Consider the following 26,793-nt stretch of genomic DNA (forward strand, 5'->3'; position numbering starts at 1 on the left):
GCGGTCCGTGAGTTCGAGCCCTGCGTCAGGCTCTGGGCTGATGGCTCAGAGCCTGGAGCCTGTTTCCGATTCTGTGTCTCTCTCTCTCTCTGCCCCTCCCCCGTTCATGCTCTGTCTCTCTCTGTCCCAAAAATAAATAAACGTTGAAAAAAAAAAAATTAAAAAAAAAAAAAAAGAAATCACTGCATTTAAATAAAGAAGCCACTTCCTCTTCTTCTGAGTAATAAACCTAAACAAGTTTAATATAGGAATAAAAGCTCTACTTTACATCTACTCTCTGCTATAGAGTTAAAATGAAAGTCTTACCATTCCTATTTACTAGTTGAGAAAAGGTTTTTCAAGTTCTAGTTTGCTAGAGCATTAACCATCCTTCAGGAGCATATGCGACCTGGGACTGGTGACCTATTGTACATACTCACCTTCTAATGTTTTAATCCCTTCATCTACAAACTTCCTTGCAGCAGATGGGCTACAAAAAAAGAAAAGCATTATCTAAATATCAAGTGAAACTCAGGACCCCTTAATAACAAATAACCAAGTATGTCTTCTCTTGTCAAACATGAAGAGTTACTGTGGAGCTAAACAAGACCTGTTAAAATGTGGTGTGATTTTATCCAAAGAGAAGAATTCCTGAAGTCTCAATCTAGGAAGACAACCATGAACCTGGATATGAAACAGACATCCAAGCAGCTAGGTGCTATAGTACACATATACCTTATTCATCAGACAGACATACAAACAAGAAAACAGTTCTTTCATTCAAACGATTAACTGAGGGCCTATTATGTGTCAGATACTCTTCTAGGTGCTGAAAATACAGCAAGAATAAGACAAATAAGCACCTTGGTCTTACCTACCTACTTACATTCCAGTGGGGAGAGAGAGAAAATAAATATGTATATAAACAAATTTTTAAAGTATCAGGTAAATGAATTAAAATACGGAAAAGTGACGAGTGGCTGGGTCCTACTTTAGATTGGGTAGCAAAGGAAGGTCTCTGAAATGGTATTTAAACTAAAATTTTATGACAAAGAGTATTTGTAGAGACACAGAAACAGATATTCATAGCAGAAAGGCAATATGGCACATAACAAGTAGAACTGAATTGGGAGTCCGGAAACATGGGTTCTAATTCTGACTTTGCCAGTTACCCCACTTGCAATATTCAGTGTTTTTCCCTAGAAAAAGAAGATAATAATAACACAGATACTCTTTAGAACAACTTCTAATACTTTAGAAAGGCCCGAAGTCCCTGAGGAGTCATGTTCATTTTCAGTACTAAGTTTAAGAATTTAATATATTTTACAATAACTTTCATCAAAATGTGGCTATTTAAAGGAACAATCACATATCTAAAAGAATACCTCATTCCATAAAGATGCGACTTAAGCAAAGCAGTATAGCCTTAGTGGTTTTTGTTGTTGTTGTTTTTTTATTTTTTTTTTTAACATTTATTCATTTTTGAAAGGCAGAGAGAGACAGAACGCGAACAGGGGAGGGGCAGAGAGAGAAGGAGACACAGAAACAGTAGCAGGCTCCAGGCTCCGAGCTATCAGCACAGAGCCCGATGCGGGGCTCGAACTTATGGACTGCGAGATCATGACCTGAGCCGAAGTCGGCCATTTAACCGATTGAGCCACCCAGGCGCCCCTGTTTGTTTGTTTTTAAGATTTTAGTTTTTAGGGGAGCCTGGGTGACTCAGTTGGGTAAGCATCCAACTTCAGCTCAGGTCATGATCTCCCAGTTTGTGAGTTTGAGCCTTGCGTCAGGTTCTGTGCTGACAGCTCAGAGCCTGGAGCCTGCTTTGGATTCTGTGTCTCCCTCTCTCTGCTCCTCCCCTACTCATGCTCTGTCTCTCTCTCAAAAATAAATGTTAAACAAAAATTAAAACAAACAAACAAAAAGATCTTAGATTTTAAAGACTGGTATATCTTGACATTTGCAAAAATGTGGCTGGAACTACAGTGTATTATGCTAAGTGAAATAAGTCAGGCAGAAAGACAAATACCATATGATTTCACTTGTGGAATTCAAGAAACACAATATTAACATAGGGGAAGGGAAGGAAAAGTAAGATAAAAACAAAAAGGGAAGCAAACCATAAGAAACTCTTAAAGTCAGAGAACTAAGGGTTGCTGGAGGTGGGTGGGGAATGGGCTAAATGGGTGATGGACATTAAGGAGGGCACTTGGGATGAGTGCTGGGTGTTATATGTACGTGATGAATCACTGAGTTCTACTCCTGAAACCAATACTATACTTTGTTAACTAACTTGGATTTAAATAAATAAATAAATATTTTATTTTTTAAGTAATCTCTACACCCAATGTGGGGCTCAAACTCACACCTTGAGATGAAGAGTCACATGCTCCACCAAGTGAGCCAGCCAAGTGCCCCACAACCTTAAGGTTTTAATGTTAATCTTTATGTTGTCAAGAAGTGTCAAAGAAGCCCCCTTTGGTGCTAACTCAAATTTTAAGATAGAGATTCCTTCATTAAAAAAAATGCTTGGATGCTTGTCCCAAATTTATAAGGTACTATGTTAGGTGCTATGGAAAAAAAGTTTAAATGCTTAAGATAAATATCATGCTCAGAGAGGCAAAAGAGGCATAATCTGGAGGGAGTGATAAGATGTACACAGAGCAAGTGTAGGTGGAGGTTAGAAGAAGGAGATTATATCTGACTGGGGAATCAAACTGGTTTTATGAAGGAGGTAACACTTGCCTTGGATGGACTTTGAAAGCAGAGGTAGTACCTGAAGAACCAGCCTCAGACATATAAGATATGGAAGAGTGAACTATATGGACAAAGACCCAGAGATGGCAAGGTACAGGTTTTGAAGGGAAACAGAATATACTTATTCTGTCTTACATAAAAAATAAAACCAACCCTACTACTGTGTCTACTTAAAAAATACTTCTTACCCGATGCCACTAACTCGAGTCAGGAAATTGATAGATGAACTCGTATCATCCTGCCGAATCTTTAAGAAAAAAAAAAAGTCTAATAATGATTTTGGAATGCTCTGAGGACTCAAATGATCTTATTGGAAATATACCAGTCTGCTAAGAGACCTGAGGAGCCATTTACATTTGTTTGTAAAACCATACAAAAGTATTCACAAATAACCTCAGTGGTTATAGATGAATAACAAAGCAAATGAAGATATTTCATCTCTCATTTATCCAATACTTTTAAAAGGCTTATTCATAAAAGACCATAAGTGGTATAGTTACTATCACCAGGGTGAAATAAAATCATAAAAATGCTTTAAAGAGCTTAAGAATAGAAATTCTAAAATATAACAATCTTTTATCAAAGTTTATAACCTACCTTCTGAATGATACGAGGAGCTAATTGTAATACAGCTGCTAACAGTCTCTTAAAGGACATATAGAAAGGGGCACCTGGGTGGCTCAGTTGGTTAAGTGTCCGACTTCGGCTCAGGTGATGATCTCACAAGTCATGATTTTGAGCCCTGCGTTGGGCTTTGTGCTGACAGCTCAGAGCCTGGAGCTTGCTTTGGATTCTGTGTCTTCCTCTCTCTCTGCCCCTCCCCTGCTTGTGCTCTGTTTCTCTGTCTCTCTCCCAAAAATAAGTAAATATTAAAAATAAAAACATTTTTGTGAGAAAGAGAGAAACAGAACATGAGTGGGGGAGAAGTGAGAGGGAGAGAGGGAGACACAGAATCCAAAGCAAGCTCCAGGCTGAGCTGTCAGCACAGAGCCCAACGTGGGGCTCGAACTCATGAACTGTGAGATCATGACCTGAGCCAAAGTCAGATGCCCAAAGACAGCCACCCAGGCACCCCAAAAAACATATTTTTTAAAAATAAAGGACACATAAAATAAGTGAAAAATTATTATTTTAGGGGAATGATATTCAAATTAAAAAAATAGACCACTTAAAGCCATAAACTCCACTCCTCTCTTTTTCTTCTCCATCTCACCAGGTGAATGACATCAGACACCCTGCAATGATGCTATATGATAGTTGCCCTAAAGACAGACACTAGAGGGGCACCTGGTGGCTCAGTCCATTAAGTGTCCAAATCTTGATTTCAGCTCAGGTCATAATCTCACAAATAGTGAGACTGAGCCCTGCATTGGACTCTAATACAATGGAGTGCTATTAGCACTAATTAGCACTAAATATTAGTGCTAATATGCTAATAGCATGGAGTCTGCTTAGAATTTTCTCTCTCCCTCTCTCTCTGTCCCTCCCCCACTCGTGCTTGCTCGCCTTCTCTTGAAACAAAAAAAACTAAAAAAAAAAAAAAAAAAAAGCATACACTATAATCAAATAAGCAAACAAGTTAAAATTTTACCTTTTCCAGCTTACGCAATTTTCCAGTCGCTAAAAATTCATCAATCTTTTCAGCAATTTTTGTTCCTACACCAGGCTAATAGAAAATTAAAAATATAAAACTCATATAAATATAATGCTTACCAAATCACTCAAAGATAAAATAAAAAATGGGAAATGAAAAAAATGATCATCACATGACCAGTTTTAAAACCAAGGACACAGAAAATTGAGTCATGGTGAAAATATATTCTCCCAACAAAATCCTTAAATGACTGACAAAAGAGAAGTCCTAATAAAACAATTCTAAACGACTTATTTTTTAAATTAATTTTTGTTGTAGAAAAGAGAAATAGAATTGCAAAAAGAAAAATATTAAAATCAGTTGCTAATTTCATCACCCTGAAAATTAAAATAAATTGTAATCTCATCACCTAACATCTGCTACATAGCCTTCTCTGCTTATATACATAAGCAGAGTTACATGTGCATATATGTGCATATATATATATATATATATATATATATACATACACACACACACACATACACACACAGTTTTCTTACAAAAACAGAATCATACTGCTTTGTATTTTCTTAACTTAAAAAAACAGATCATGAACAAATCTCCGTATCAATATATAAATACAACATCAGTATCTTTAATGGCTGCATAGTATATCACTGTACGAATGTATCATAATTTACTTAACAAATACCCTACAGGTAAACATTTAGATAGTTCACAAACTTTGATATAACCATGTCATGAATTTCCTCTAAAGCAGAGGTTCTTAAGCTTTTATATACATTATCATCACCTTGGGGATGCGGTAAAACACAGAAAGCCAATCTCACCCTAGAGTTTCTGACTTAAAAGGTTGCATTTCTTTCTTCCCTTCCCTTCTTTCTTTTTCTTTCTTCTTTCTTTCTTTCTTTCTTTCTTTCTTTCTTTCTTTCTTTCTTTCTTTCTTTCTTTCTTTCTTTCTTTCTTTCTTTTTCTCCTTCCTTCCTTCCTTCCTTCCTTCCTTCCTTCCTTCCTTCCTTCCTTCCTTCCTTCCTTCCTTCCTTCTTTTTAAAGTAAACTCTACATCTAACGTGGGGCTTGAACTCACAACCCTGACACGCTCTACCAACTAAGTCAGCCAGCTCCCCCAGTAGGTTGCATTTCTAACAAGTTCCCAGGTAGTGATGCTGCTGCTGGTCTACGTACCACACTGAGAACCACTGCTCTAGAACTGTATAGTTCAACACGGTAGCCACCAGCCACATGAGACGATCTAAGTTTACATGATTAAAATGAAAAAATGCAATCCCTGAGTCACATTAGCCACACTTCAAGAGCTCACTAGCCAAATGCAGCTCATGGTTATTGTGATGGACAGCACGGCTCTAGAACATAAGCCCCATGAGAGCAGAGATCCTGTCTTTTTACTGCTTCACCTGAAGCACCAGGAGAATACGTGGCATACAGGTGCAGAACGAATGATGCTTATATACATCTATCTCTACTGGTTTCCTCAGGATAAATTCCTCAAAGTAAAATTGTTGGGACAAAGGAGATAGGCATTTTGCCAACATTCTGCCAAATTATCCTTCAGAAAAGCTGTAAATAACCAAGATTTCCATCGTTAGTAACTGTATGTCTTTTTCCACATCTTTATCCATACCGTATATTATATTTGATAGTTTGATAACACCATACAGCATCTTGTTTTAATTTGCAACTCTGATTATTGGTCAAGTTGAACACTTTTTTCATGTTTTTTTCCTTTTTATTTTTTCCCTTTAAATAAGTTTTTACAGTAGTTACAGGTTCATGGCAAAATTGATCGCTAAGTACGGAGTTCCCGCATACCCTCAGCCCCCACACACACATAGCCTCCACAACTATCAACATCCCCCACCACAACACTACCTTTATTATAACTGATGAACCTACATTGAAACATCATCATCAAAGCCCACAGTTTACATTAGTGCTCACTCTTGGTGGTATTGGTCCTTTTAAGTTAAATGTTCAAGTGCACAACATGTGTGCCAGTTATTTCCTATTGTCTCTTAGCCCTACGTATACCCTTCCATATTCTTGATTTATTTAATGCTTAATAAGTGTTCCAGGACTACTGAACACATATTCAAGTTCTGAAAACAGCAATTACCAGATAGAAATGAACAAGATTTAGGAAGCAGAACAGACTAGAAAATGGAAACTGCTCAGGTTTCTCATTTTCTTTATCAGAAGACACATACTGACCTGAAGCAATTTAAGCCTAGGCTATTTCCTATACTTAACATTAAGGATTAAGAGGCAAACACTCATTCTGGAAATATCAGACTTCTAAAATTATTGAGAAGCACTCATATGTGCCAAAGAGTAGGTTGGTGATTTTTAATATAATAGTGGAAAGGAATAATGATGTGATATTCATATTTTCTATCTAATGTTTATTTTTTTGAGAGAGCACGCACACACACACGCATAAGTGGGGGAGGGAGAGAGAGACAGAATCTGAAGCAAGCTCCAGGCTCTGAGCTGTCAGCACAGAGCCTGACACAGGGCTTGAACTCACGAACCATGAGATCATGACCTGAGCTGAAGTCAGACACTTAACCAAGTGAGCCACCCAGGTGCCCCTATGTGATTTTCATATTAAGTCCAGTCTCATGTAAAAGGAATTTTGGATACTTTTGTGGGGTTTCTTTTTAGAGATATACCATAAGCTCAGATTTGGGATGAAGTGCATTAAAGCTTGTCAAAAGTTTGAATCTAATAAATGAGCAGGTAATTAACATAAAAAAGGGAAGTCAATAGTGATAAAAGGGGAACAGAATGGAAGCAGAAGTGGCTCCTGAGGTTAACACTGGGTCAGTTCACCAGAAAAGAAACTCAGAATTAAAGTCCAATGTATTTATAACTTCCTTGGCTAGTCTATTTGGGGAGGATATACTGAAGTTAAGAACTGTCTATTGGTACAAAAGATTTAAAACCTATACACCAGGACATGATTAGTATTGAGTAATTAATTCAAGATGAAGATGTGGCACATGATTAATGTGGATAATCTGTCACTCAATCATAAGATGTACAAGATTTATGGTAATTTCACGACTCTGAAAGGTGAAAATACGGGACAGTTATGGCTCATATTTTGAAGGCTCTCATGAGAAAATTAAGGACAATCAAATATTGATAACTTAAATTCTAGAGGACTTTTGTGAACATAAATGGGTAAAGAATAACAAAGGAAGGTGATAACTGTCAGGACTTAGACCAATCAAAAGCCACGTCAGTTTGACATCTTTAACAAAAGATGAATTAAGATATGGTCCTCAATTTTCAGGAACTTAGAATCTTTTAGTGAGATTTAGATGAAAGAAAACAACCTATCAGGGGCGCCTGGGTGGCTCAGTCGGTTAAACGGCCGACATCAGCTAAGGTCATGATCTCATGGTTTGTGGGTTCGAGCCCTGCGTCAGCTCTGTGCTGACAGCTCAAAGCCTGGAGCCTGCTTCAGAGTCTGTGTGTGTCTCTCTCTCTCTGCTCCTCCCCCACTCCTGCTCTGTCACTTTCTCTCAAAAAAATTAAATAAACATTAAAAAAAAAAAAAAAGAGAACAACATGTAGACTTTCCTAGTATATTCTTGGCAATACTAATATAAATTAGCAAGAGCCATGACCCTCTAGAAATTGTGATACACACAGTGACAGAGCATATAGGGCTTCAAGAAAATTACAGACAAGAGGGCTAACTGCGTTAATATACTAAGGGGCTCAATTATGTGATTAGTAGGTAATATCTCTTTGGGAACACCAACTCTCACTAACTCACATAAATTCTTATACCTGTTATCAGAAAAAGAGCTAGGGACCAGATATGCCAATACGTTCTGTCACCACATTCTTGAGGACTAACCCTCAAGCTGAAATTCAGTGTGATTACATATGTATATGGCAGGGTATAGAAAAAAATTATAATTACATATATTTAAAGCAGAATTTCAATCTACACCCTCCACACTTTGACAATGAAACAGTATGACTGATATAGCATTAATATTATTCCAAGAAATCAGGAGCAGTGAAATCTGCGTATGTGGATCAAGGAAGCTTTGGAGAGGCAAATTTAATTTTCCAGTGGAACCCATCAAATTTGTACATGTGTGAACTCTACAATCAGCTTGTTCACTAAACTTACCAACTTCTTAGCTTCTGCTCCACTCTTTATTTTGTGTGGGTACTTTGCAATCACAGATGCTGCTTTTCTATAAGAGGAAAAAAAAAAAAAAGAAAAGAAAATCAGTTAGTTACAAATCCAGGGAGGTCTTAATTTTTCTTAAACTGGAACACATATACAAGCAAATATTTAGCTTAAATTTTATCATAATAACTAATTTTCCACATCTGTGTCAAACTTAAAAAACTCAGATGAAATGACAGACCACCTGCATATCTTTTAGAAGTATTTTGAAAATCCTCACATTTGAGGATAGCATAATTTTAACTGTATATGTGAAACTAGGGAGATTCAGCAGACCAGTAGCCTTTCCTTTTGGGGATAAGCTAGTTTTCAGAAATTGTTTGTACCTCTCATAAAAATGTGCCACCTGGTGGTATTTAGACTACTAGATACCAAAGGGGTTTATGGATGGTTATTTTTAAATTCATGGCCTAAAATTCCAACTGCATTCTGCCATGTCCTTATAGTTATATTCTTTTTTTCATTGCTCTCATCTCAGTTCTGCATAAAGCACTGACCTGTGATTCTTGCCCATCTCCACACACATCCAGCTCAATAATCTGGTGACACATTGGGCACACCCTGGGAGCTTACCGATGGTATCCTGTCTGTAATTTCAGTGCTAAATATAGTTTAGCAATGATGCTGATAAAAAAGCCAGAGTACATCTAAGTCTAAAGCATAAATACCAGGTAGTCTTTGCATCCTTGGTTTTTCATTCTGTTCTAATACATACAGACCTTTAGATTTGGATTTCAACCTCTATTAGCATGTAACTGATGATGAGTCTGGAAAGGTATGTTGAGGACAGTTTGTTGAGGGAACTGTTTCAGTAAGGACAAGTAGTACCAAACAACTGGCATTATGGAGCAAAGCCTGAAGGGAAAAAGAATTAATCCTGAAAGGCCTTAAGAATGGCAGGATCAGACAACTATTTTCAAAAGAATATATTGGCCACAATCAAGAGAAATGTAATCTGGGTAGGGAAATACATGCAGGCATCACCTGATTTTCCAGACTGATTTCCTCATTCCGACCATATTCCATAAGCAAACTGAACTACTGACTTCCTGGAAAATGTCATACTCCTCAGGTCTCAATACCTTGACACATATTGTTTCCTTTCTTAGACTATTCTTCCTTTCACTTATCCCTTGACAGGCTCCTTCAAAACTAAACATCTCCTCTCTGAAGCCTGGTGTGACATAAAATATAGGGTTGAATATCTCTGATTTTTAGATCTTCAAATGTGTGGATGATAGAACAATTATTTTTTTTTGATAGAACAATTACTTTAAACAGGAAGTCATAAAAGATAAGGTAAGAAGCATAATCAGTTTTGAATTTTGAATGAATTTTGAATGAGGTTAATTTTGAAAGGGTGGAGATAAAGGTAATAGCCTAAAAATCTGAAGAAAAGTCAATGAGATACAGATTTGGAGTCAATGACATAACCAGTATCCAAAGCCAAGAATGTTAAGACTGCCAGGGAAAGTATGAAAATGAGAAAAAAGGACAAAGGGCAGACCTCTGGGAACTCCTAGCATTGGAGTACAGGAGGTGAAACAACAGACAGGAGTGCCATCGCAGAATTCAAGGCTAAGACTTGAATGCAATGAGCTAATGGTGGATGCCAGTGAGAGTTCAATAAGATGCGATGTAGGTGACAGCATTTTCAGAGGAATGGCAGGATGACAATTATACCACAGTGAGATAATGAATGACCAGGGCTGAGAAAATCCAGACAAGAAACAGATTATTCAAGAAGCTTAACGGTAAAGTGGAGGAAAGAGACAGGAGCTAGCTAGAGGGTAGAGGGAAGTTAAGAAGGCTGTTTTGTTTTTGCTTGTAAGAGCTGAGGGACTTAGGACATGTTTGTGAGCTAAGGGGCACAAGGAACTGGATGTGGGAATAATGGCTATGATAAGGGTCCTGGTGAGATGGACAGGATAGAATGGATCCAAGGATCGGCCAAACACCAACCAGATGAAAATCTGATTCCATGAATTTCATTGCCCAGACCTCATACACTGTCTTTCATTATGGCTTAAAATCAAACTGCATTTTCATCAATTCATATTTGATGATGGGAAAAACACACATCAGCTACACCTATTTTGCAATCAGATTGGGAACCGATTAGAAACGATCCTACAGAGCTCTGCCCAAATTATCCCAGAAATATTGTAGTAAGGTACAACCACAGAGTCAATACCCTCAGTTGTTGCTTTTTTCTCCTCTTGCATATGATCCAAATATCCACTGGCCCCTCAGCCCTGTTAACTGCCACACATCCCAGGATGCATGCTACCAGAGAATGCTGCACCGTCCCACCTGTAAGCATTGTACTTGTGGATTGCCTGGTTCACGTTCTTCTCAAAGTTTGCGAGTTCTGCAAAGGCAACAAGAGGCTCGGGTCAACAAGAACCACGAGTAAACAAACGAAAACTGAGTTTTCCAGAAGGGGATGTAACAACTTCTTAAGGGACAGTGACCCTACGCTTCTACACGGGCCAGGCCAAAGACAGCCCAAACAGTGACACAGGAGTCCCCTGGAGGACAGACATTCAGCCACCAGCAATGGGCGCTGAAGGAAGATCCGTACGGAAGACTACCCGCTGCAAGGGGCCAGACCCATCCACAGGGCTGTGGGGACGGGAGAGAAGGACGGGAAGGCAGTGAAGTAGGAAGAAAGGAGAAGAAAGCCAGCGGCGCCTGGCGCGGCGCTAACCTGTGAGCATGTCCGTGATTCCCCCGTTCAGCGTCTCCTGTGGCGCCTTCCGTTTGCTCATGGTGGCCTGCACCCGAGGACCGCAGAGTGCTCAAAGCCGCGGACTGGCCCCCTCTCCCAGCTTTAAGGAGGGGCCGGGACTTGGAGAGGGGGGCAGGACCAACCCAGCCCTGGCAAAGCCAGCGCGACCTACTGAACAATGGCTGCCTCTGACAGGGGGCGCGGTGCGCGGCGCGCGTGGTGACGTCACGCGCTGGGGGCGGTGCCAGGGGCGGGGCTCTCGCGTCTCTTGCTGGGTGCGAGAGAGACGGGAACCACCCGGCGCAGGAGACCTGAAAGAGAAAGCTGGGCGAGATGGTTGGTTTCGTAACGGGGTTTCCGTGGGAAGACCTGGATTCTTAATAAGACAGTGTCTGTTTTCCCAGTACGTTTCTCTGGAATCCTCTCCCAAGAAGGGGAAAACTAAGGAGTCCGACTTTGTGAAGTCAACTCAGGTAGTCGTGTGGGAGATAGCATACCGAGGATACTTTTGTGCACATATTGTATGTGCACAATAATAGTTATTGAATGCACGAGGATAAGAGGCAAACACCGGCATCATACTTACTTGTGAAAACTTTCAGTAAGAATATGGTACCAGTGCACTGCAGTGGAGTTCCGTACTAGAGAGCAGGCGGGAACCTAGAATAAAACACGCCGTATTATAGGGAAGCCTGCTATAGTAAACTTTTAACAGATATGCCCGCCAATGTCAGAGTGTTTTATTTCTTATTCCCCTGCCTTTTGCGGTAGGGGCTAAAGAGAAAACAGTAGGATGCGGAGAAGTGCTTAACCTAGATAATGAGCAATGAAAATGTCATTAAAACATAATGACCTGGACACCTGGCTCAGTCGGTGGAGCATGCTACTCTTGATCTTGGGGTTGTGGGTTGCCACTCTTGATCTTGAGATGGTGGGTTGGAGCACCAAGTTGGGTGTAGAGAGTACTTAAAAATAAAATCTTAATGGGAGCCTGGGAGGCTCGGTTAAGCGCCAGACTTTGGTTCAGGACATAATCTCATGGTTTGTGAGTTAGAGCCCCACTTAGGGCTCTCTGCTGTCATCGAGGAGCCCGCTTTGGTTCCTCTGTCCCTTCCCCGCTTGCATTGTCTCTTCCTCTCCCTCTCTCTCTCAAAAATGAACATTAAAAAAAATAAATAAAATCTTAAAAAAAAAAACCAACCATGATAACCTGTATCTGAGAAATTTACAGTTCTGCTTGAAAAACGGATATGTGACATCAATATTTTCACAGGTGTTTCTCTTGGGTTCATACTGAACTGCCAATTCCAGGCAATTGCTTTGTATGTAAATAAAATGAAAAGCTTATTACAAAATAATACATGGGTGCTGTAGAAATATTTGAAAATGTATGAATGGAGAAAAGAAAATTAAACAATTATCTCACCATCCAGCTTAACCATGATTAATTTTTTTTAATTTTTTTTTCAACGTTTATTTATTTTTGGGACAGAGAGAGACAGAGCATGAACGGGGGAGGGGCAGAGAGAGAGGGAGACACAGAATCGGTAACAGGCTCCAGGCTCTGAGCCATCAGCCCAGAGCCTGACGCGGGGCTCGAACCCACGGACTGCGAGATCGTGACCTGGCTGAAATCGGACGCTTAACCGACTGCGCCACCCAGGCGCCCCTACCATGATTAATTTTTTAGAACATACTTCTAGTATTATAATCTAGTCCTTTAAAAATTACCATTATTTCAGACACTCAGATCAATGGAATAGAATAGAGAACCCAGAAATGGACCCACAAACATATGGCCAACTAATCTTTGACAAAGCAGGAAAGAATATCCAGTGGAATAAAGACAGTGTCTTCAGCAAGTGGTGCTGGGAAAACTGGACAGCAACATGCAGAAGAATGAACCTGGACCACTTTCTTACACCATATACAAAAATAAACTCAAAATGGATGAAAGACCTCAATGTAAGACAGGAAGCCATCAAAATCCTGGAGGAGAAAGCAGGCAAAACCCTCTTTGATCTTGCCCGCAGCAACTTCTTACTCACATGTCTCTCTCTGGAGGCAAGGGAAACAAAAGCAAAAATGAACTATTGGGACTTCATCAAAATAAAAAGCTTCTTCACAGTGAAGGAAACAATCAGCAAAACTAAAAGGCAACCGATAGAATAGGAGAAGATATTTGCAAATGATATATCAGATAAAGGGTTAGTATCCAAAATCTATAAATAACTTATCAAATTCAACACCCAAAAAACAAATAATCCAGTGAAGAAATGGGCAAAAGACATGAATAGACACTTCTCCAAAGAAGACATCCAGATGGCTAACTGACACATGAGAAAATGCTCAACATCACTCATCATCAGGGAAATACAAATTAAAACCACAATGACATACCACCTTACACCTGTCAGAATGGCTACCATTAACAACTCAGGCAACAACAGATGTTGGCAAGGATGCGGAGAAAGAGGATCTCTTTTGCATTGTTGGTAGGAACGCAAGCTGGTGCAGCCACTCTGGAAAACAGTATGGAGGTTCCTCAAAAAACTAAAAATAGGGGCGCCTGGGTGGCTCAGTCAGTTAAGCGTCCGACTTCAGCTCAGGTCACAATCTCACGGACCGTGAGTTTGAGCCCCGCGTCAGGCTCTGGGCTGATGGCTCAGAGCCTGGAGCCTGCTTCTGGTTCTGTGTCTCCCTCTGTCTCTGCCCCTGCCCCGTTCATGCTCTGTCTCTCTCTGTCTCAAAAATAAATAAACGTTAAAAAAAATTAAAAAAAAAACTAAAAATAGAACTACCCTATAACCCAGCAATTGCACTACTAGGCATTTATCCAAGGGATACAGGTGTGCTGTTTCAAAGGGACACATGCACCCCCATGTTTATAGCAGCACTATCCACAACAGCCAAAGTATGGAAAGAGCCCAAATGTCCATCGATGGATGAATGGATAAAGAAGATGTGGTGTATATATATATATACACACACAATGAAGTATTACTCAGCAATCAAAAAGAATGAAATCTTGCCATTTGCAACTACGTGGATGGAACTGGAGGGTATTATGCCAAGTGAAAATAGTCAGAGAAAGACAAAAATCATATGACTTCACTCATATGAGGACTTTAAGAGACAAAACAGATGAACATAAGGGAAGGGAAACAAAGATAATATAAAAACAGGGAGGGGGACAAAACAGAAGAGACTCATAAATATGGAGAACAAACTGAGGGTTGTTGGAGGAGTTGTGGGAGGGGGGAATGGGCTAAATGGGTAAGGGGCATTAAGGAATCTACTCCTGAAATCATTGCTTCACTATATGCTAACGAATTTGGATGTAAATTTAAAAAAATAAAAAATAAAGTTAAAAAAATTACCATTATTTTTTAATTATTTTTTAATGTTTATTTTTGAGAGAGAGAGAGAGAGAGAGAGAGCGAGCAAGTGGGGTAGGAACAGAGAGAGAGAGGGAGACACAGAATCCGAAGCAGGCTCCAGGCTCTGAGCCATCAGCACAGAGCCTGATGTGGGACTCGAACTCACAAACCTCGAGATCATGACCTGAGCTGAAGTCAGAGGCTTACCCAACTGAACCACTCAGGTGCCCCACCATTATTTTTCAGTAATGGAATAATGCTTTAGATACAAGTAATTTCCTTGATCAGCAAGGTTGTGGTTGTTTGTTTCTTCATAATATTAGTGTATATCTTAAATTATCCTTATTGGATATTTGTGTTTCTTTTATGAATTTCCTATCTATATATCCTTTGTTCACTTTTCTATTGGGATAGTTGTCCATTATTAATTTGTTAGCTCTTTTATATATATAAGTATTAATCTTTTTGTATATTATATTTGTATGTTATTTGTAAATGTTTGTATTTTCCCAACTTGTCCCTTGCCTTTTTTTTTAAGTTTATTTATTTATTTTGAGAGAGAGAGAGAGAGTGCATGAGTAGGGGAGAGGCAGAGAGAGAGGGAGAGAGAATTTCAAGCAGGCTCCACACTGTCAGTGCAGAGCCTGATTCAAGGCTCCAACTCCCAGACCGTGAGATCATGACCTAAGCCAAAATCAAGAGTGGATGCTTAACTGACTGAGCCACCCAGGTGCCCCTCTCTCTTCCCTTTATAACATAACTTCTTAACACCTTGATTACCACCTTCATTTAGATATATGAGTCATCTTAGTATTTTTCTTTGTTCAGCTTTTTTCCCATCCAGTTCCTATTCCAGGCTATATTCATATTATTTTGTTCTGAAAAATGATCATCCCTCATTAAATAAAAAAGTTTTTATTCGACTTTGAATAATGACAGTTGCAACTTTAGGGAACTGTGGGATCATTTTTTTATGTAAGTATTACGAGCATTTTACAGGAGTACTATACCATTTTTATATGAGTATAAAATACTCATTTTATACGAGGATTATACTTTTTAAGAATCAATGCCAGAGAATCCAAGGAAAGTGGTCATCTCTCCTCATCTTCTTGGACCATTTGATCTACTTTGTAACATTTGATCTACTTTGACTACTCTCTTCTTGAAATGATTTGTTTTAGATTGGCTTCTGAGACAGCACATGCCTTGGGTGTTCCTTCTTCCTTCATAGCCACTCCTTCTCAAGTTTTTGTTCTGCTTTTTTGTTCTTATTCCCAGTTCCTCCTCCACTCTCCAGCCTTTATAGGAAAGTGCCTCAGGCCTTTCTCCTCTAACCAGCTTTTCCACTTTGTCCAGTCTCACCTTTTAAAATGCCATGCCAGCTCAAAGACTCCTAAATTTATATTTCTAGCCCTGACCTCTCTCTTGAGTTCCAGTCTCATATATCAAACTTCCAGCTGGATGTCTCTAGTTATTCATAATAAGCATCTCACAAATACATGTCTTAAAGAACTCTTGAATTTTTGCTCCACTAACTTCTTAACTTTTCCCCAGTTTAGTTAATGACATTTTAATCCACCCTGCCATCAGGCAAAACCCTAGGAACCATTCTTAATGGCTCTTTTCATATCCCACATCCAATCTGTCAAGTCTTGCCTGTTCTGTCTCCAGAATATGTGCTCTGAATTGGATGGCCACTCACCACCTCTACTGCCACTACTCTAATCCAGTCTACCACGATCTGCCTCCCCGATTGCTGCCATAGTCTCCAGAGTGGGCTTCCTTGTTTTGCTCTTATCCCCTGAAGGCCATTCTCCAAATAGGACAAAGGTAGGGGCACCTGGGTGGCTCAGTTGGTTAAGCATCTAACTTCAACTCAGGTCATGATCTCACGGTTCTTGAGTTCAAGCCCTGTGCCAGGCTCTGAGCTGGAGCCTAGTTCAGATTCTGCGTCTTGATCTCTCTCTACCTCTTGCCCACTCATGCTCTGTCTCTCTCTCTCAAAAATAAACATTAAAAAAATTTTTTTAAAAAGGACAAAAGTAGTCTTTTGAAAATGTATATCAGTATATGTTATTCATTTGCTTAAATACCCTCTCATTGCACTTAGAATAAATTCCAAATTCCTTCCCAGGGCCTGCAAGGTCTAATGTGATCTACCTCCTTTCAACTCTTTTACTCCAGTTCTTGCCACTTTTCCCTTTGTTAGTGCACACATGTCGTTATGTAGCACACATATGTACCTGCTTCAGGGTTCTTTTCTCATTGTTCGGGGCTTTGCCTGGCTGCCTTCACATCGTTCCAGTCTCAGCCGGGTAGTCACATCGCTGTCACATTCCTGAGCAACAACACCCACGCCCTCTCTATTACTGCGGAATTACTCCACTCCATGAAAATGATTGGAAACTTACACATGTGTTATTTGCCTACTTCCTACTCTCTGCTCTATTTTTTCCTCCCCTAATGTGAATTGTAACCTTCATCACAGTAGGACTTAATTTTTGTTTGCTGCAGAGTAGGTAATAAATATGTACTGAATGAACATCCTAAATTGCAATTTTGCTTAAATGTCAAATATTTTAAATTACAGAAGAGATTGACACATCATGATGTAGGGGGACTGAGGGGTTTCCTGGGATGCAGAATTTTCAGGGCTCAAACCGAGAAAGTTCTGAACTAACTGAAACAAGTTGATTACACTGACATGTTACCCTTAGATATGTCACTAACAAAACCTAATTTGGAAAAAACACTGAGCACTGTTTAAGGGCTCCTAACTGGATAACTTTTTTTCTAAGTAAACTTTTATTGAATCAGATTCAGCATAGTAGGGGAAAAGGAGTAAGAGGGATTAAAAGATTAAAAGCCATATAACTTGTGAAAACTGCAAAGATTCACGCAATTTCAAAGGAGTGAGCCAAAGTTGGTTGGGAGTGATAGAGTAAATCAAATGATAGAAGTCCTCAAATTTCCACACAGAAATAACGTTTTGGCTTTTACCAAAAAAAAAAAAAAAAAAAAAAAAAAAAAAAAAAAAAAAAAAAAAAAACCAAACACCTCAAAAAACCCCAACATTCTCTACCTTAGAAGTTACAAGCCTGGGAAAATGAGAAGAACTCCCTTGAGTGATTGAGTGATGATATTTTGGAAATATGAACTGTCAGTTTTCTCTTCCCTTCTACCCATCCCAAGCAAATACTTTTACTTGTTTCATTTCCTAAGCATAAGGAAGAGACAGAACTGAAAGCCCCCAGTCTCTCATTTCAGGATTCCAAAAACCTAAACCCTTTAAAGAGATAGTGCTAAGCACTTCTGACGAAATATGTATGAGCTAGAAAGTGCTCATTCATGCAACATACCTTTATTGAACACCTGTCAAATGCCAAGCCCTGCTTTGGGTGCTGTGTATATAGCAACCAACAGACCAAGTCCCATCTTGTGGAGCTTTTTAATGGGGGTGTGGAGGGACAAATAAATACATTAGGTGGTGATAGTGGCATAAAAACAGATAAGTCAAGATAACAAAGTTACACAGGGAAGTCCTTGGGTGTTGGGATAGGAGATGGGTACTAGTATAGAGAGGATGTCCTATAAAGGCCTCTGATAAGGCTATATTATGAACAGAAATGTAAAGGAAAAGGAAAGGAGCCATGAGGGTATCTGGGAGAGAAAGTGATCCAGGCAGAGGGAAAAGCAGTTGTAGACTCTAAGGCTGAAACTAAAAAGTTCTAGGCAAGTTGATACAAAGTATGTGACCATTTTAACATATGCTGATACCAACAAAACCTAATTTGAAATGAAACCTTTTTCTTTCATTAAGGATAAGCAATGAAGATAGTGTGGGTGGTATAGTGTGAGCAAAGATAAGAGTGACAGATGATGGTACCAGAGGAGCGTGCAGCATGTGCAGGGGACAGAAAAGTGGCCAGAGTAGTGGTAGCAAAGTAAAAGTAGAAAGTGAGGTCAGAGTAGCAGCAGGGAGCAGGGGCCAGATCATGGGCCATCGTAAGAAATTTGGATTTTACTCCAAGTGAGGTGGGAACCTTTGGAGTTGGGTTTTAAGCACAGGAGTGATTTGATCTGGCATAGATTTTAAAAGACTTATCCTGGAAGATTAGGAGAGGAAGCACATGACACAAACAGGGAGACTGATTAGGAAGCTAAGGCAATAATCCAGGCAAGAGGTGATGGCAGTTTGGGCCGGAGTAATGCTGAAGGAAATGGTAAGTATTCAGGTTCTGGATATATTCCAAAAGTTGAACCAACAGGATTCATTGGATGAATTAGACGTAGGGTGTGAAAAAACAGAGAGTAGTTGGGGTGAATCCATGGTTATTCAACTGAGTAACTGGAAGAATGGGGCTGTCATTTAAGAAGATTAGGAAGACAGTGAAGAACAAGTCTGGGAGGGAAAAATCAGGAGTTGACTTTTGGAAGTGAGATGTATATCCAGCTGACAGTGCTGAAGAGGCAGTTGGATAAATTATCTTGAGGTTCAGGAGAGGGGTCTGAGCTGGAGGTGTAATTTTGAAAACATCAGCATCTGTATGATATTTAAAACCATGAAGCAGGATTCAATTACTTTGGGAATAAGAGATTAAAGAAGAGAACTGTTAATGTGTGTGTGTTGGTGGGAGGGGTCGGATACTAGTTTAGAGGTCAGGAAGATGTCCCAGAATTAGTCAAGAAACAGGAAGAGCCACCAGTGAGGATGAACGGGATTTGATTAGGTAAGGCATGTAAAAAACTCTTCCCAAAGGAGAAACAATGTGGTATATATCAGGAAAATAGAGTACTGCACAGAAGTTGGTGGAGTGTGAGGTTAGAAATCAAGACGAGTGTCAATGTGTGCCAGCCTGTGGAGACTAGACATTAGTCTTTGGGTGCTGTAGAGTCACAGAAGGTTTCAAGTAGCATTTTCCAATTTTTATTCTAACAGCACTATAGAGGATAAATTTTTGATAAGTGGGAGATGTTAGAAAGCAGGGAGACTATTTAAGAACCTAAGGCAGGAGACAGAGAGGAAAATGCTTTTAAACTTGAGGTGAAAAACAGGTGGGTCCTGGATGAGAGGAGTGAGGAATAGTCTAGGACAATCACTAATCTCTGCCTTATAGGACTTAGTAGATGACAGTGTCATTACCTGAAATAAAAAATATACAAGTAACAGGTTTGGGGGTGGGGAGTGGGGGAGAATAAATTCAGTATTTTTGAAGTATTTAGATATGTTTACCACAGGTAAATGTACAAATTTGAAGTTTGGGGATAAAAATGTAGCCATCAACATAAAGATGATAGGTAAGACCATGAACATCAACCATTGAAAAAGTCAAGTTTACCTTCAAGTGCATAGAACACACATTCTGAGTGTCCATGAGAAAAGTATAGGCCCATTTCAAATATAAAAATAAATATAGAAATCTCAAAATATTAAGTAACTGAATTTAAAAACAATTATAGAGCAGTGAAACTATTCTGTATGATACTATAATGGTGGATACATGTCATTATACATTTGTCCAAGCCCATAGAATGTACATCACCAAGGGTGAAGTCTAACGTAAACTATGGACTCTAGATGATAATGAAGTGTCAATGTAGGTTTATCAATTGTAACAAATGTTATAACTCTAGTAGGGAATTCCATGGTGGGGGAGGCAGTGCACGTGTGAGTGCAAAGGGTATATGGGACATTTCTGTACCTTCAACTCAATTTTGCTGTAAACCTAAAACTGGTTAAAAAAAAATAAAGTCTATTGGGGTGTCTGGGTGGTTCAGTCGATTGGGCATCCAACTTCGGCTGAGGTCATGATCTCACAGGTTGTGAGTTTGAGCTCTGCATTGGGCTTTGTGCTGACAGCTCAGAGCCTGGAGCCTGCTTCGGATTCTGTGTCTCCCTCTCTCTCTGCCCCTCTCCTGCTAGTGATCTGTCTCTCTTTTCTCTAAAAAATAAATAAACATTAAAAAAAAGTCTATTTAAAAAATTGTGGGCAAATAGAGTTTATTCTACCAATGCAAGATCAGTTTAACATCAGAAAAATCTAACAATATTTTTTATTTTAACAGATTCCTCACAGTAACAAGTGAAAGGAAAAAGTACACCACATGATTATCTCAATATACAGACAAAAACCACTTGATAAAGTTCAAGCCAATTTGTGATTTTATTTTATTTATTTTGTTAAAGTAGTCTCTACACCCAACATGGGGCTTGAACTCATGACCCAGAGATCAAGAGTCACATGCTCTTCCGACTGACCCAGTCAGGTGCCCCTCATTTTGTGACTTTAAAAGGACTCAGAAAACTGGAATAGTAGAAAATATCCTTAACTTGATAAAGATTCTGCCAGAAGCCCACAGTAAACATAATTGTTGACAGAGAAACTTTAGTCTCAAAAGAGGGCAAGGATGTCCACTCTCATCACAATTGTGCAAACAGTAAAGGTATTAGTACTAGAAAAAACAAAACCATAATTATGTGCAGCTAAGCATAATTCTTACACAGAATAAAGCAATAGAATTAAGATAAACTGTTGAAACTAATAAAAGTTCAGTAAGATTCCCAGATACATGGTTGACTTACAAACATTAATTCTCTGTTGGCAACAACAAAAAAGAAATTGTAGAAATAAAACATATTGAAAAATGACTTAAGTGACAATATATGAAATTCAAGGAGCCAAAACTAATCTATGGTGACAGAGGTCAAAATACTTGTCCTCTTTGATGATAAGGGTAATTGGCTGGGAGGGAAGATCCAAAAGGTATAAGTAAATGACATGAGCTGGTGTCTCAGACCCCTCAACACTGTCTGATGTTGCTTTGTTTCCTCTCTCTAAAGCCATGTCTGTGGCATGTTAAGGATATTCATTATGGCAGGTTGACTAAAGAAGAGAAACTGTTGCCTGGTTTACAGGTGGCTCTACATGACATGCTGGTGCCACCTGAAAGTAAATAGCTGCAGTGACACAGCTCCACTCAGGGGTAGCACTGAAGCACGGTAGTGAAGGAGAGTCCTCTTGGTGTGCAGAATTTTGAACCATACAGTGTTTGTCCACTTTGTCTGGAATAAGAGATGGCCAGATTCATGAACTGTTTCTGATGGATTGGCTGAATGCTCAAGGACTTGCAGAGGACAGTATTCAAAGATTGCTGGAGAAGAGACATGTGGATAAACCTCTCAGAATGGACATAGACTGAAGATATTTGTGTCTCATGTGAATGCTTACCAAAGGACATCCACTGTACAGGAGGCTCTTGATAATAAGGCTGGCAAAATTACATGGTGAGTGGATGCCAGGCTTTTTGCCCCATCATCCCATTGTTTACTCAATAGGCCATGAACACAGTAGCCATGGTGACAGGGATGGAGGCTATGCATCCATTACAAGTTCAACAATGTATACTTCCTCTATCTGCCAACAGTGACTAACACTATCCCCCAATCTGACACAATCGCCCAGGAAACAAGGCAGCCAAATAAGGGTAGTTTGATTATATTGGAAGGAGCAGATGTTTATCCTTATCATTTCCTGCTGGAATACATACATATTTGGGACATGGATTTGCCTTCTCTGTCTGCTTCTGCTTGCACCACCATCTGTGGGCTCACAGAACTGCAATCCCTAAAGCATTCTGATCAAAGAACTCATTTCATAGCAAAAGAAGTGCAGCCACATACCCTATCATCCAGAAGTGGCTGGGATAACTAAAATTGGAATGGCTTAATGAAGACATGGTTACAGTATCAGTTGGCACACAACATCCCAAAAAGATGGGGTTCTGTCTTACAGGATGCAGTCTCTACATTGAATCAGAAATCATTATATGACGCTATCTCCCCATAGTGATAATACATAGGTCTGGGATTCAAAGGATAAAAGTAGGGGGGTGCCTAGGTGGCTCAGTTGGTTAAGCATCTGACTTCGACTCAGGTCATGATCTTAGACTTCGTGGGTTCGAGCCTCGCATCAGGCTCTGTGCTGACAGCTCAGAGTCTGGAGCCTACTTCAGATTCTGTGTGTGTGTCTCTCTCTCTCTCTGCCCCTCCCTTGCCCCCCTCCCCTGCTCTCTCTCAAAAAATAAACATTAAAAAAAGGGGGTGACAGTAGGAGTGACTTCTCTCACTACAAATACAAACCCCACTTGCAAAATTTTGGCTTCCCACACTGGCAATCTTGAGCTTTGCTTGTCTGGAGGTCTTAGTGATCAAGGGATGCAGGGTGGAGGGTGGATACTTCAACCAGTAGCACCACAATGATTCCATTGAATTGGGACAGGAAGTTGCACCTGGCCATTTTGGGTTCCCATGCCACTGAGCCAAAAGGCCAAAAAAGAGTTTACTACTGATTAGAAAGATTGACCTTGATTGCCAAGGAGAAACTGAGTTTCTGCTACACAATCAGGGCAATGAGGGCTACGCCTGAAACCAGGGGGTTTTCTGGGGCTTCGCTTGGCATATTCATGTGCAATCGTTAAGATTAATGCAAAATTATAGCAAAAACAAAAAAAGTCTGTACAATTTTGGACTTGGATCCTTTAGGGATGAAAATTTATATCACTACACCTGAAAAAGAATCCTGACTAGCTGAGCCTGTGGCTGACGGCAGGGGACATATGAATGGGTAGTGGGAAGATAAACCTGTAGCTATCAGTTACAGGCGCATGGGAGACACAGATCACTTACAGAAACAAGGACGGCAGTGACTTTGTGTATTTTCTTTCCGTTTATTATATATGTGCTTATTTGCATATGCTATCCATTTTCTTCTCTCCCCTCCTTCCCAATGCTATTTCATATGCAGGTTGTTGAAGATAAACTTTACAACTTAGTGTGACTGAATCTAGGGAGTAGTTCATATGGCTAGTGATGGATACAGTGACTGTTGGGTTTGTGCATCTTTTGAGTGGGGGAGAAAAGGGGAGACATTTTCATTTCTATGAAGGGTAGCTGTATCTTGTTGGGTGGAAACAGAGTTGCTTAGTTGCTGCATGGAAGTTTAAATGTATGGAGAAGGATGCATACGGAAGCTGAGTAGTCACAGGGGTGGACTGTGCTGATTACCAATCTATTGCCTCTTAATTCCAAATCCATCCTTCATTGTCTTTTTTTTTTTTTTTTTTTTTTTTTGATATTGGAACATCTCTCCCTTGCCACCTGGCACAATTTTAAACTTTGCCACAGGGAACACTGGAAGGACACTGGTGGGATCCTATGGGCAGCTCCTAAAGTGTGTGGAACCAGCAGGAAGATTCCCCTGGCACCCTACAGGTGCTGTGCCGCTCCTGTTGGCAGTTTCTCAGTGAGTTGTGGGGTGCAGTTCCTCCCAATGGACAGCTGCCCCCCACCCTACACTGTGCCAGAGAGCAGTTTCCTAAGTCTGCCAACTCGGGGCCTCTAGAAACTTCTCCATCATGCAGTGGCAGGCCACGGCCACACCCTCTCTGATGATGTCTGGCTTTCAGCCTCGGGGGTGGGGTGGGACTTCTGTAGCCATTGGGGTAGTGGCTATTCTTTTCTAGCTATTCCTGCATTTTTAGTTTTCTTTACCCGTTAGAAGCCAATTCCCTGTTAAATGAAACTTTCCTTGTTAAAATTGCTGTGTAGTTTCATTCCCTTGACTGGATCCTGAATGAAAGAATTGTGAAAGTGGTATTGTAGTTATGTTGAAATCACAACAAGAAAAGGGCTAAGCTTTTAGAGGTACATACTGAAATCCATATGGGTGAAATGTTACGATGGCTGAGATTTTCTTCATTCATAAGACAGCTGGTGAGGAAATAATATGATTGACCATGCATGGATAAATTTGAATCTGGGCGATTAGAATATAGAACTTTACTACATGATTTTGTCTGTATTTGTATATTTGTCAAATCTCCATAATAAATAAGTTTTTAAAAACCTCTGAACATCCTGACATTAGTGCACAGGAATTTGTGCAGGAGCACAACACCCCATGGGGGCCATCATTCCAACAAACCGGGAGGCAGTGAGACTTCTGCCCACTCCTACAGCCCCTCCAGGATGAAGAGTCACTTTTGGGAGACCTCTTGGCCCTCTCAAGAAGGTCAGATTTAATTTAACCTTATTAAACCGCTCCATGCCTCTGTTTCCTCATGGACAAAATGAAGATAATGATAGCACTTACTTCATTAGGATTGTGAGGACTATAGAAGACTATATATATATATATATTTTTTTAACAATCTTAAACCCACTAAATTGTAAGAAAGGCCATAATTTTATGTACCGCTAAGAAAAAAATGCTATCAATTAAACTATGGCACAATGTCTTAACTATAATCCTGGATGAGAAATGGATTAGTCACACACAAAGCCTCTTGTTGCTTTGAATTTTTCCAGCTATTCTGAGGGATTTGGCAATTTCTCTTGCGTTCAGTGACATTGCTGGACACGTGATAAGCAGTCCTTTTGCTCGTATTTCAGTGACAAATAGACAGCCTCACCTACCCATAGGTATATTCTTGTCTTAGAACCCCTAAGAATGTGACTGTCACTTTGAAACGAATTATGCTCATATCTCCTCAAGAAGTATTCATTTGACCATGTCAGATTTATGCTCACTGCTGGTTTTATGCCTTTCTGGGTACACGGTAAATTTCTCAAATCAAACCAAAAGGGAAATCTTTCTGAAGAGATTTTAAAAGGCAATTCAACTCCACATGGGTGATACCAAAGGGATACAGCTCCGCAGAGACAGCTAGGACCAAGTTCCCACAAGTAAATGACAACAGACACAACTGCCACCTGACCCCCTTTATCTGTGACATGCCACACATTCAAAGACATATCCCACTGAGAAAAAATGTGCTTTTTAGAGTTGATGAAACGCGTATTTTAAGTAAAGTTGTTTCATTGCCTGGCAGATACTAGCCAATCCATAAATGCTGGTTCTGTTCCAAATGCAGCTTTTAAAGACCGTGTTTTTCTTCTAAAACTGCTCTGTCTGATACAGGAGCCACTTGTCACATGTGGCCATGAACATTTAAAATGAAATCCAATAAAAAGTATAAAGTAAAAATTCAGTTCCTTAGTTGTGCTCACCACTCACGTGTCACTAGTAGCTACCTACCTACTGGTCGTTGAAGATGAGAACATTTTCATCATCACACAACGTTCTACTGAACGACACTTTTCTAGGAAATTCTATCAATGGGGACATCAAATTATATGCCATAATAGCTTTGTTTTCAAAATTTTTTAATTTCACGTAAATTGGAGTCAAGATGACATGAAGGGAAAAGGAGTTGCTACCTTATATTTATTAATTAGAATGGGTCCAGAAGCAAAGGATAGAGATAAAACCAGCACTCCGCTGACTAGCAAATAGAGTATTGTCAATTTGTACTAAGCACTTATATACATAGAATATGTTACTAAATGTTCATATCACTCACATTCCCCACCCTCTTTCCATTTCCACCAGTACCTTCTATTCGTGCTATTTACCTTTAATATAATTATTGATGTGTTAAGGCTTAAATATGCCATTTAATTTTTTGTTTCCTGCTTATTCTTGGTGCTTTGTCTGTTTTCTTTTTCCTGCTTTCCTTAACGTTATGTAAACATTTTTAAAACTTTCACTTTGAGGGGCGCCTGGGTGGCTTAATCAGTTAAGCATCTGACTCTTGATTTTGGTTCACATCATGATCTCAGGGTTCGTGAGTTTGAGTCCTGTGTTGGGCCTGCTTGGGATTTTTCTCTCTCCTTCTCTCTGCCCCTTCCCATCCAGCATGCATGCTCTTCTTCTCAAAACAAATCAACTTTTAAAAAGTTTTCATTTTGATTTATCTATAGTGTTTCCAAGTGTATATCTTTGTGTAGCTTTTTTTAGTGGTTGCTGTAGATATCATATTACATATGTAATCTTATCAGTTTACTTGATGCTTGAGTTTAAAGTGTCACCTTATGAATTCATTTTAAGTAGAGAAAACTTTGGCACAAAAACAGACACATAGACCAATGGAATAGAATAGAAACCCCAGAACTAGACCCACAAACGTATGGCCAACTCATCTTTGACAAAGCAGGAAAGAACATCCAATGGAAAAAAGACAGCCTCTTTAACAAATGGTGCTGGGAGAACTG

The 26,793-nt window shown here is 39.6% G+C and overlaps 1 protein-coding gene across 1 annotated transcript in view; it reads right to left on the reverse strand.

Annotated features, from left to right (window-relative positions):
• Positions 1–11,487, reverse strand: part of POLB (DNA polymerase beta) — a 29,834-nt gene extending 18,347 nt beyond the window's left edge. The window contains exons 1-6 of the mRNA XM_003984750.6: positions 11,278–11,487; positions 10,881–10,938; positions 8,505–8,571; positions 4,328–4,402; positions 2,925–2,983; positions 420–469 (exon numbers count right to left, since the gene is read on the reverse strand). Of these exons, the coding sequence (XP_003984799.1) occupies positions 420–469; positions 2,925–2,983; positions 4,328–4,402; positions 8,505–8,571; positions 10,881–10,938; positions 11,278–11,338 (370 nt within the window). The 5' untranslated portion in view covers positions 11,339–11,487. The remainder of the gene's footprint in view (positions 1–419; positions 470–2,924; positions 2,984–4,327; positions 4,403–8,504; positions 8,572–10,880; positions 10,939–11,277) is intronic.
• Positions 11,488–26,793: the final 15,306 nt, after the last annotated feature.

Source organism: Felis catus, chromosome B1 (genome assembly GCF_018350175.1).
Source record: "Felis catus isolate Fca126 chromosome B1, F.catus_Fca126_mat1.0, whole genome shotgun sequence".
NCBI lineage: Eukaryota > Metazoa > Chordata > Mammalia > Carnivora > Felidae > Felis > Felis catus.